The 12,742-nt window shown below is 38.9% G+C and overlaps 1 protein-coding gene across 1 annotated transcript in view; it reads right to left on the bottom strand.

The window, feature by feature from the left end:
• SOS1 (SOS Ras/Rac guanine nucleotide exchange factor 1) overlaps nucleotides 1-12,742 on the bottom strand; it is a 41,977-nt gene that overhangs the window by 25,955 nt on the left and 3,280 nt on the right. The window contains exons 3-9 of the mRNA XM_039718830.1: nucleotides 8,357-8,482; nucleotides 6,041-6,172; nucleotides 5,332-5,496; nucleotides 3,736-3,945; nucleotides 3,156-3,299; nucleotides 1,289-1,399; nucleotides 1,081-1,179 (exon numbers count right to left, since the gene is read on the bottom strand). Coding sequence (XP_039574764.1) covers nucleotides 1,081-1,179; nucleotides 1,289-1,399; nucleotides 3,156-3,299; nucleotides 3,736-3,945; nucleotides 5,332-5,496; nucleotides 6,041-6,172; nucleotides 8,357-8,482 — 987 coding nt within the window. The remainder of the gene's footprint in view (nucleotides 1-1,080; nucleotides 1,180-1,288; nucleotides 1,400-3,155; nucleotides 3,300-3,735; nucleotides 3,946-5,331; nucleotides 5,497-6,040; nucleotides 6,173-8,356; nucleotides 8,483-12,742) is intronic.

Genomic DNA, 12,742 nt, shown 5'->3' with positions numbered 1-12,742 from the left:
CCCTATGTCTGTGCAGTTCTTTATCAGACAAAATGCAAACAAGCTGTGTCAAACCTCCCTTCCAATGGACTGCCATGAAAGGAAATGCTCCATATTTTAAAGATGTCTGAAGTCAGACCAAACCCATGAATGAAACAAAGAGATCAGGCATACATCCCAAAATTTTTCAAAAAACCATATATAGCATGTCTGTTATACCAGACATGCTATGTGCCAAAAGTGTACATGTAGATCTAAATCACTAAAAATGAAGTTACATATGTAGACACTTATGCTCAAAGATGAACTACTGGCTTATCCAAAGACAACCAACCAAACATTCAAGGAAACACAACAGATTTCTTTAAATTTGTTTTGGGTTTTCGTTTTTTGTTTTACTTCTGATCCAAATTTTTATAAATAGTTCTTTGGAACACTGTATACTTTATGAATTTCCATTAAGCCCACAAGAAGATCCTACTGGAACATTTTCCTCAAAATGCTTTACAGTCCTTAAGGATCATTATGCAATACTGATAAGTGACCCAGAGAAACATTCTGCAGCTATTATATGTGTATTGTTACCCTATCAATGCAAGGTCTAATTACAAACAGCCCAAGTATAAATATTAACCAAGCTTTCCCTTTGAAGGAAAGATATCACCTTTACAGTCCTGTGGGATGTGCACTGCAAGAACACTGAAGCTTTTACTAAAATAAAATGAAGTCTGAAGGGGAATCTTGCTGTGATTACAAATTTACAAAGTAATAGCCTGGCATTTTCTGTAATACAGCCATGTGCCATCACCTCCTAGCACTGCTGAAACAATCATTCCAAGAATATGAGTGTGTAGATCTCTACTGCTTTCTAGATTGATAGATAAGTCAACAGAAATAATTATCAGCTGATATTCAGTTAATTACAGCATCCACCTGCAGAGCACACAGCCTGCTTTTCTCTCAACACAGCAGTTTTATTATTCACATTCTAGTAAAAGATTTTACACCTAACTGAGCATCCAAAGTTCTGACCTAACACTGAGAACCATGGAAAAAAACCCCAAAATCCCCAAACACATCTGATTTACACAGTATTCTTACTTTTAGCAGTTCAAAATAATGAAGACAGTGGTAAACAGGGGCGAGGAGGAGCCGGGGTAGAACATATTGAACAGCTTCTTTAAAGCCTTCACCTATTGACTAGAAACAAAATAAGTTTCAGTCTTAAAACAATACATGTACTGAAGCAATAAGACAATGTAATTAACATAGTAATATCAACAACATGTCTTACTTAAAGGCAAGTTACCTGTAAATAAAATGCTGCTCCTGGTTTGGATAATTGACTTAGAAAATGATCATGAAACCCAGGTCGTAAAATATCTTGAGCATATGATTCATAGGGATCAAATGCTAGTTCCTAAAAAGAGACAGAATAATTTTACAATCACAGAATCCCAGAATGGCTTGGGTTGGAAGGGACCTCAAAGATCTTCTAGTTCCAACCCCCCTGCCATGGGCAGGCATGCCATCAGTTTACAAAACTGTTTTAACAGCTAAACTTCCATATTTTTTATAGAAAATATATATCCTACATAGGAGAGAATTTTCTGCATACTTTTCCCAAAACACCCATGGAATGAATCAGCCTAAAAGAAATTCTGGAAGTCAACTGGTCCAATTCTTTGTTCAAAGCAGAGCCTACCTCAAGGCCAAAGACAGACCCATCATTAAGCTGGCTGAGAATGCTCAGGTCTCTCATCCTGTTGAGTTCCCACTCTAAGAACAGAGGCACCAAAACCTCTTTGGGCAGCCTATCCCAATGTTCAATTGTTCTCATTGCAAATTTCCCCCTCTCCCCCAGTATCTAATCAGGATTAATCTTTTTGCCATTTTTATGCTCTCACTCATCTGCAAATTTCCCCCTCTCCCCCCAGTATCTAATCAGGATTAATCTTTTTGCCATTTTTATGCTCTCTCACTCATCTCACAGTTCACAACTGAGAAGAATCTGCCTCGGCCATCCTCACACCTTCCCTTCAGGTAACTAAAGACAGCAGTAAGATCTCCTGCTTCAGCCTTCTCAAGAATCAACAAACCCACCAGTCTCAACCCTCTTTCTACATTGTGGGCCTCAACTCCTTAATCATCATGGCAACCTTAACTAAAGCCTATCTTGCCTCTCCTGTACCAGAAAGCCCAAAACCAGAGACAGTACACCAGATGTGGTCTCAAGTTCTACACAGAACTGCCAGCAACACATTCCCTAATAAAACCCAGGAGCTAGTTAGCCTTCACATCCCATCTCCAAGGATCTCCCAGCCCTGGTAAGCAGACATTGCATGGGGTTGTTTGCTCCCAGCTGCAGAATTTCATGTTTGCCTTTACTCAACTCCAGGAGGCTCCCACAGGTCCATTTCTCCAGCCCGTCAGGTCCCACAAGCAGCAGCTCTGTCCTCCTGTGTGTCCCCCCACAATTTGGCAGCACCTACCACCTAGATGAGGCAGACCTCCTTCCACAACACCAATACAGACATTAAACACTATTAAACCCTGAGGAATGCTGGCAACCACTGGCCTCCAGGTGACCTTTGTGCTGCTGATAACAATCCTTCAGAAGCCTGACAGCTCAGCCAACTGCCCATGTTCTACAATTCAACCAGCTAGGCTGCATCTCACCCCTGCTATGACAGACTGTGCTGAAGACCCTGCTTAGCTCAGATAAGAGATAATAACTGCTCTTCCCTTCATCCACAAACACAGCCATCACTCTGAAAGCAGTCAGCTGGACAGCTCCAGTTTGTCCTTTGGAAATCTGTGCCGGCTTTTGCCAATGACCTTCTAGTCCTTCACATGGCTGGATGTGAAGCCCAGGAAGATTTGCTGATCTTCTCAGGTACTGAGGAGAGGCTGACCAGCTTCTAGTTTTAAAGGAACCTCCTCATCAATGTTGAGTTTTTTTCAGCTCCACTCTCTGAACTTTAAACAGCCACTCTAAAAGCTGAGATTTAGTAACTAAAAAGATAAGAGTACTTTAAAAAATGGACAGTCCCTTCATCACAGTGGGGTCACAGATCTGAAACTGAAGAATGCCAGCTGGAACAGAGATCTAATTGCAAGTATTAAAATATGAATAGCAAAAAACCCCATCAAAACCCACAACACCATTCTCTTACCTCTGCCATATCTTCAAAACAGCTGCCTACTAGTGGGTGAGGACTACCTTCATCTGTCATTTCAACAGTGTCCTCTATATGACCCAGTAACTTCACACTAAGCTCATGGATGTCTGATATACGACTAAATATATTTTCCACATCCTGCAACAAAACAAGACAAAAGTCAAATGTACAAAGCTACTCTGTTCTGATGTAAAAGTCAAGAACTTCCTTAAATTGAACAAGATTTTACAGAAATTTTATAATACACTTTTTCTGTGATTTATGCAAGATCATAAAATGTATTTTAAAAATAATGAATATATAAAGATATATAAAATGTACATTATTGAAACATGACAATTATGATATTAAAATTACAGGCCTGTAAGTGAACATAAGTAAATGGGAAGGTTTCTTCCACAGTCCTACAAAATCTGCAAGTGCTCTTTTACTATTTCCATATCAGAACTCAAGAAAACTGCTTTTTCTACTACTGATACATTAAACTCAACAACAGTTAGGTTTGGGAAGTATCCACCTATATTTACAGATATGATAGCAGGTGCCTTTTGTTTGTGGTTTGTACAATACTTACATGAGATGAAAACAGTTTGGAGTTGGAGGCATATGGCTCTCTAAAAACTCTGATAATGAGGTTCAGTTCCCTTATGTATTGTCGAACTTCTGCCATAAATGACTTCACTAGGTCATAATAGGTTTGCTCCCCTGAGGTGGAGGGTTCTTCATCAGATAAAGTTAGTGCACTTAAATCTTCTACATCTTGATGGAACATATCCATTAATACCTAGGCAGCAAAGAGAGGGAAATCCACAAAATGAGAACCTTCTCGAGATTGACTATGAAGTTACCAATAAAGACAGCCTATTATTGCCATGAAATCAGCCTGATAAGCAATAAGATCGTTGTATTACCACTCTGCAATCAGGTAAGCATTAGAAAACCAACACCCACTGCTATGAATTTGCAAGTCACTATTTGCAGTGGCAATTTCTGAAGACTCCCAGTCACTTAGACCAATCCAGGCATCTCTCCAAGAACATGGTCCTAAAATCAATTACAAATTTAAAAGGTGAAGTACACAAAACCAATCAGCATTTAGCTGTGTTCTGTTGCTCTGAATCAGCAGTACACAACCTAAGTTTCTGAAGATACTGTCTGAAGATAAAAGTTGCATGTATTCTGGCTTTTCAGCTTTCAGGAACACACACATGATCATGCTCAGAAGCCTGTGATCTACCTGCAATGAACACTGGCCTGTCCAGTTTCTGTCCTTAACTGCTGAGCTCTCTTGTTAAAATGAACCCTTGAAGAAGGGCAGCAGCTTCAGAAACAGTTCTGGTGCAGAACTACACAGACAACAGGAACTCTAAACACTCTGACTACCAGAGGTCCCAATTCATACCCAAGCAAGATTTACCAAACACAAGCCATCAGTAATTTAAAGTTCTCAAGAAAAGTGGATCACTGGACACTTCCACCAAATGTGCTGTGTGACGCAGGAATCATTACAACAACTCTCTAGAAGCAGAAAAATGCAGGACATGTTGCATGAAGCCTGACTTCTGAAACTCTAAGAACAGGAGGTGATTCATGCGTCAGAGTCAGTGACTGTACGCAGAACTCAAGTTTAAATGAGAATCCTAATTCTGGGGAATGGGACATTACAACATCACTACTGTAGGAAATCACATGGAATAATCCAAGTATTCAAGGAGACCCCACCATTTCTAACTTTCTTTCACAGATACAGTTTTAGCACACTGCTAGGAGATTCCAGGCTGTAGCCACCAGGCCCATGTCACTCTACTAGGGAAAACTGGGCTGAGATGCTAAGGAGATGGGGGTTTTGTTTGACCCACAGAAACACTACTTTTTACATGCAATACAGTCTAAAGTTAGTGCTGCTTCACAGTAATTTTTATAGTATTCACATGTTGCTGACATTAGGCAGGTACAATCAAGAGAAAGAGAGATTTAACAAGCACAATCAAGAGCTTTATAAGCTCAATTAGCTTTCTGGTAGTTTTGTTCCATTACTGGAACCATATTTTATGACACTAATTTCTCTTAGAAGATATATTATTCCATGTACTCACTAAGAAAAAGACACTGTCCTCTCAAATTACCTACAGATTTAGTTGTTAACCTGACAAACCAGAGTTGGGCTTACCTTATCAGCACACATTGCTACTTTAATATCTTGTTTTGTAATCTCATAATGTCTTATATTCCGCACATAATTCCCAACCAGTTTTAAGATGTCTGCAGAAATGTATTCTAATACTGCTACTATGTAAACAGATACTTGGTGGTCAATTTTGTAGCCTAGAACTTCCTGAAAAGGAAAAAAACAAAAAAGCATTCCACTGTTACTCAGACGATGAAACAGACACTGTAGAGTACAACTCAAACCAGTCAGTAAGCTTAAGACCCTGCTCAATAAAGATTCACCACATATCTACAGCCTATTTTAGGAATAGAAGCACAGGAGTGAGTAGGCTTAGAGAAGAAACAGTGACATTGGAGATGCTGCTCTATTAAAAGTGGAAGCGACAAGAGCCAACCAACTGTCCCAAAAACCTCACTTAAACATTTAGGGCTATTTCCACGAGTTTCTTGAGTGTTTTCTTAGTCATGGAAAATGAAACACAATCAAACTTATACAATGGGTTCTTGGCCTTGTTTGTCCAAGGCAGAATGGAGTGATTTTTAACTCAGAAATAAGTATATTCCATTAACCAGAACACTTACAACTATGCAACAAACACAGATATTCTTAATTCCTTTAGTTCACAGTTCAGGCAGCACACAGACATTACATGAAACACAGGGGTTGACCTGTAACTGCATTCTGAAAGCAAGATTCCATCACTGCTTACCTTTAACAAGGGATGGATTTTTTCTACCGGAAGAGACAATGGATTCCTTCGTTTCCTCTTCTCAATAGCAGACTGGGCATCAGCTATTGCCCACTTATCAATAGGATGGGGAAAACTTTTTTGAACACGATCCTTTAGACAAGAAAACATGACCAAGGAGTAAATGCACCATCTGAATGATCTCAGCAATGTAACTGTGTTGTCAAACTGCTTTCTATTACTTAACAAAGAAATGGTTGCTAATATTTGGATTTCAACAATAAAAGCTTATACAAGATGTGTAAATGTTATCATTTTGGTACATGCTGCTCACTACATGCATAAGGCTGTTTCAGGGTACCATTATCAGAGAATTATCTACTGCTCAATATTTAAGAATTAAGCTGCAACTCAAGGCACAATTTGCTCCCCTTGTGCCATGCCTGGTAACTCTTTATTTGAATACATGACTGCATACCTGACACTTTATTCCCTGCACAGGATGGTCACTGAATTAAATGATAACAGGCTTTTTGTTTTGCCTTTACATATCAGCATATGGTCCAATCTGAACACATGCAAACTGCCCTGATGATGACAATGAACATAACAGGAGAACAGCACTCACATATTCTAAACCAGTTTCAGGCTACAGGTGGGCCAGACATGACCCAGTTTATTTACTCCTTCCAGCAGTGCCTGAGGACACCTGCACACTCCCATGCTTTGAACAACTCTCCTGCTAGAACTCACACACAGACCTCTGGAGGTTTGAAAGCATCACCATGCTTTTTTGTAGCCCTAGTATCCACAGATGCCAGAAATCTATTTTCTCACATAACTTCACATTTATTTTTTCAGACCACAGTTCCCACTGACTGTTTCAGTTGCGAGTGCTCACTTACGTAAATATGGCTCCTGTTTGAGTAACCATGAAATGAGGAAGACAAAGTTAATAACCACTTACAGAGAGCTGGCACAGGAAAAAGTACACAAACAAAAACTTTCTAACAAAAAAAGTGAAAGAATACTATTCTATAAAGGTAATACCCAACTTTTCAAAGTGCAAACTTTTTTCTTTCCTTTGTAACACTTTGGCAAAAGGAAAGCAGAGGTCCTACAAAAAAAAAAGTCTGATTCACTATCTAATACCAACTCACACTCCTAGTCTGTTGACTGAACAATGAAGGTGTCCCAGGGGAAAAAGGAATGTGTTCGACCACATAATTAAAAACAGCATCATTGTGCATGGGGGTAAATGGTGGTTGTTTGATCATCTCTACTTTTTCCATTTCTCCTGCTTTCACAGCCACAGGACTTAAAATACAACACTTTGTGACGACTTTGTGACGTTTTTGTCAGTGTTGTTTAAAACAGCATTAAATAACCTTCCCCAAAGCTCTTGTCTCTTGAGCTGCCGGACCAGAATGATGTTGCAAAACAGGTCAGCCATTAAAGAGAACACTGGAACACCACTGGAGGTGTCAGTGTTCAAAATGGAAGAGGAAGGATGAAATTCATCAATCTTGAGCTCTCAGACAACCACATTTTTAAGTGTTTTTTGTCAGTGAGGTTTTATTTGCTATTAGTTCACTTTCTTCAGAACGTGAGGAAGTCACTTGGCACAGGGCCTGCTGCCAAGCACTGGAAACCAACAGGCACACAGACTCTGTAGCCTGGCACCAAATCTTTAAATCATGGTTAAGCACCACGTGCTACCAAGGTATTCAGGTCCTACAAATTTAAATGATACAGCTTCACTAATTTGTTTCTCAGATGGAAAAACTCTTTGGCTCAACCTCTCTTCTTAAACTTTAAGCTGCTCTGCTGAGCAGCAGAAGCTGTAGACCTTTGAAGAGGAACTGGTAAGAGACAAGGTCTCTGTTCAGAGGAAAGAAGCATTCCTAAACTCTTTCTGAAAAACTGATATTTTTGTTTTAATTTCTGGGACAGCAGGGGATATATCAGCCTAAATTCCATGCTGAGAAAGCAGCACAGAGCCTCAGACTAAGCAGCTGTAGTTTGCATACAATATCAGGGGAGGAAAAAAAAGGTCTTTTGAAAGGAACCAGTCAGCTTTATAAACAAAACTCACACTCATCATGTATTGAAAAGTAATATAGTACACAGACAGTTTTGCTGTGCACTGAACAATAAATTCAACTGATAGGAAAATGAGCTATTAGGGAACTCAGCAGGCTTTATGCAGAAGGCTGTACTACATAAAGATACATAATTACTGGTTTCCTTTTTGCATTATGAAATGGTTAATAGAATAGCTTTCATGTAATAGTTCAAATTATTTGCGAAAATGTTTGTAATAAGTGTTCTCTATACCTCTACATCCAGGAAACTTCTTGGTTGAGCTTGACACAACATATTTAACAACTGAAGAATTAACTCCTCCACATACTGCAATGCATCTTCAGTAGAGGAAAGCTTAGGATGGACTTGCACCTGAACCTAAAAGAAAGAAGAATTCAAGATTTGAGTTTTGTTCTTCCCCAAACCACATGCTTTACTTGCAAGAAAAAAAGATGAGAAAACCAAAGCCAAACAGCCCAGAAAAACACAATAACATAGCTTTGTTAAGGTCCACCAGACAAACGTGAATGGCATTTCTGTCAGGTGCGAGGGTTTCAATCTCAAATGCTTCATGTACTCAAATCACTATAAATTGTATTTAATGTCAAGAAAATGGTTCATTAATAACTGTGGTTTAAAAAAACTTTTAAAGCCCTTGCATATACTTATCTCTCTCCACTAGATCTTTAACCATTGTTTTTGCAAGAGGTTTCAGCAGTGGGGGTTTTTCCCCTTTGACACAATCCACGACAACAAAATACATAACATTTTTCACAGAGCACACTACAGAAAAAATTACTTCAGTAGCATTTATTATTTCAAATTATTGAATCCACTCTCAGGAAGCATTCATAAGATTCACTTAGAAGTTTGTTTCCATAGTGATTTTTTTTTAAATGTTAGCCTCTAGTAAAAAAAAACAAAACAAAACAAAACAAAACACTTCAAAAAAGGCCAGAGTGTTGTCCTGGCATTAAGTGGCAGTTGAAAGATTTTGAAAATTTGGTCCCAATATGTTTATGTGTATGTCATAAGTGTGTCTAATTTCTTACTGGTGCAAATTCAAAAAGGAACAATCCCCCTGGCTCATGCAATTTTTTTTCCAGACAGTCATGTAACTTCTGACACCTGAGGTATACTTTTCCTTTGCACTTCTGTAGTTCACAAATTAGCAAAGTTTTAACCACCCAAAATTTCAGGTACACAAAGCTCAGTGCTTCAGAGCATAAACAGGCAGTTTAATCTCAGTTCTACACCGATGGCAAATATTATGCCAGGGCAAGCTGGCTGCTGACTTTCGCAATGCATCTGTCAAGCCCCAATTTCATCATTTTACTGTTCCCTGCACACAACTCAAAATGCCTTCAGTTCTCTCAATCACTAACATGAGAGCCTAACAACTCTGAAGCAAAACCCAACAATCTGCCTCCTCCAAATGTTAAACCAATGTCTACATTCAAATAATGCTGCCATAATTATTTAATTTCACACCTGAGTCTTAATTCCTGTTTGCAGTTATAGCAAGAACTAAATGTTATGAAGTTCAAACACAACAGCCTCCAACAGAAATCCACCTGCCTGCTAAGGCACTCATTAGTCTGAAAGCTTCATGTCTGGGCATAGTCCTGGTGCTCACTTAACTGCTGCTGGGATTCAAATACGCTGGATCACGCGTTTGGCTTCTTGCAGACTGCACACCCTTATTCAGCAGGTCTTAAAAAACACCTCCAGAAGTCACTGCTTTTTAAACTTAAAAGCAGTCTGGCAAAAATAGAACAGAAGAACTTCTCTCCATTTGACTATTTTGATTATGCTAACAGTTTCACTTTTCCTAAGAACTTCACTATGCACAGCTAGAGTGTGTTTGTGGAGCTACACGAATAACAGCATGCCAGGCAGTCCCAAACATTATTTACAATTCAAACACTGACATCTGAAATACTGTACCAGCTTGGAACACCTTAACACCAGAAATTACAGACTTGCCAAAGTGTTCTCTTAAAGAGCAGAGCTGATCTGAGCTGTCTGGAAGATGCTGCCTTTAATGTGTCCTTTTTTTAAAGCAGAACTGAACAGATTTGTATTACAGTGGCCCTATATTATACTCCAGCACTCTGTATTTCAAGAAGTGTTAAATTACCAAGCCAATTCAACAAAAATACTCTAAAAGTACAGAGCATGATGAACCAGAGTGATGAAGAGCAGCTCTGTTTTCTCCTTTACTTAGAAAACAGACCAGACTTTAATCACCTCATTACAACTCCTTTGGTCTGTGACACACAGCCTATAAGAATAAGAGCAAACAAACAAAAATACCACATCAGGCCATAACCTGAAACATTATCCACAGTCAGCCAAAACAGAGTCAACAATGATAACCTACTCCAAGCTCAGGAGATAAAAGTTTCATTTCCCTAAGCATTTCTGTCTGGGGACAGTGACAACATCATTCTCAAAGGCCACTGCCCAGCTCCACTTTAACAGAGCATCCACCTTGGCAGAAGAAAACATCATGAGTTGCCGCTGGCTTGCCAGCACAGCTTATCTATATTAAGTAGATGGTAAATAACCTTCATTGCTACGTGACACTTAGTATCAGTTAGGGTTCAAAGTCATACAAGTGAACAAAAGAAAACAACCAGACTAACAAGGAAAAGTACAGCACGCTTTGGTGCACAGTTTTCACAGACATGTGTAATTTCAGTATCAGCGCTACTGTAGTACCCAAAGGCTCAGACTGAGAATAACAGGGTGTTATTTGAGGGTACTTGGTGTAAGTCCATTATCTAAGCCATGATGCAAGACTGGGTAAGATGCAAGATATAGTAAAAGACAAGAAATGGGAACATCTGTTAGCATAAACCATCACATGATTAGTTTAAAAAAAGAGAAGATCGAATTACCAGGGGGTTTCCATCTTTCTCATAAAGTCATCTCAGATTTTAAATTAAAAAACCTGGGCCACCCTGCCTTATCACCCTTGAAAAGGGGGAGTATGGCTTGAATCCCACCAGATCCTTCAATCCCACTTAGGAAAACACATGATAAAAACAGACTAACAACTTCTGAAGTGTTGTGATGTTTAGATCAGATTCTTATCTAAACATTTAACCTCTCCCTTAAATAATGACAGAACCATTCCCTTCCCTCCTACGCACACAATAAAATGTCTATCTTATGATAAGACAAATTACTAAAAACGCAGTTAAAAAACTTTTAGAAGAAGCTTCAAATACCCCATAAATTCCAAAGAGCAAATACAACCTACATCACCTACAAATCCCTGCCACCATGGCTGTTTTCATTCAACTCATCTATTCACTTATTTGAAATATCCAATCTTCTCAATATTTCCTAATTCTCAAAAGAGAAATGGCCAGAGTTTTCTTTATTTAAAGATAAGCAGAGCCAGCATTTCTTGAACAGCTTTTCAGGATCTGCTTAAGAACATCAGCAGAGACAAACAGTGCCTGCTTAAAAAAAACTAAATTATAAAACTTAAAGAAAATTCTACAATATGAACACTTGGCTTTTTTTTCCCCCTGCCTTTTTTTGTCCTCTTCCCTTAAAATCCACAAAAGCAAAAAATTTCTATCAGGAGCAGCAAGACCTTAAAAATTAGGCAGCCATAAATCTAAACTGGCAGAAAAAGTCAACGAAATCAACAACAAAGAAGAAAGTGATTAATGTATAACACAAATATAGCTGGTCTTTACTTAATAACCTATACCAGATTATTTTACATAAAATCTTCTCAAAGCATTTTTTTTCAAACTGTCCATAATAAATTAGAATATAAACATTCCCACAAGCCTCGTGGGGAGCAGTAGGAACTTTAAACCAAACCCTGAGAAATGTTTCATTTAAAGGACTGCAGATCTAACAGCTTCGGGTTAGACAGAGGCTTGGTCCCCCAATAGGTCCAACACAACAACTCCTAGGCTGGTCACAAGATGACCCAAACTCCAGTCTAGAGTGACACCCAACAGCTTGTTCTGCACTAGAATGAGGTGTTTGATAATAGATAGGGAAGGAAGACCCAGTGAATTTAACAATCTGAGTGATACATCCTCAGGAACAGTTTTCTGTTACCTGTTCCTCAGTGGCTATGAGAAAAAGCCTAACAGGTTGCTTGTAAGGCAACCTCACATTACATAAACACCAGCTTTATGCTTCCAAATCATCATTAACAATCAACACAATCAGGTTCACAGGTGTTCTGTCAAGTACAGAAAACACCAGGCAAATCCTACAGCTTCTGAAAACACTATCAGACCTGAGCCCATCAGGAGCAGCAGGAGCTCCAGGAGCTTCAGAAAATGGCATAACAAAAGGAGACAATTCTAAAGCAGACAATTCTAAAGGAAATAATTATATAGCTACATAACAAACCGAAATAAAAATGAAGCATCAAACTGAAACAAAAATGAAGCATCAACTGCGGGTTACAGATATTTTTTCATAACTGGGCAAGACTATCCCCGTACTGCAAGAAGTCACATTATGAACCAAAAAACAACTCCTGCTAAAGAACAACTGTACTTCACTGCTGAGCATGGGCTGTGCTGCCAGTCTGCCCTGCTGGCAGCTGAAGGACTTGTAAAAAAGGGTCTACAGGGAAAAAAGCATTTACCACAT

The sequence above is a fragment of the Passer montanus genome, unplaced genomic scaffold (assembly GCF_014805655.1).
Source record: "Passer montanus isolate IOZ18808 unplaced genomic scaffold, ASM1480565v1 scaffold40, whole genome shotgun sequence".
Taxonomy (NCBI): domain Eukaryota; kingdom Metazoa; phylum Chordata; class Aves; order Passeriformes; family Passeridae; genus Passer; species Passer montanus.
The sequence above is the reverse complement of the archived record's forward strand: the minus strand, read 5'-3'. Positions and strand labels throughout refer to the sequence as shown.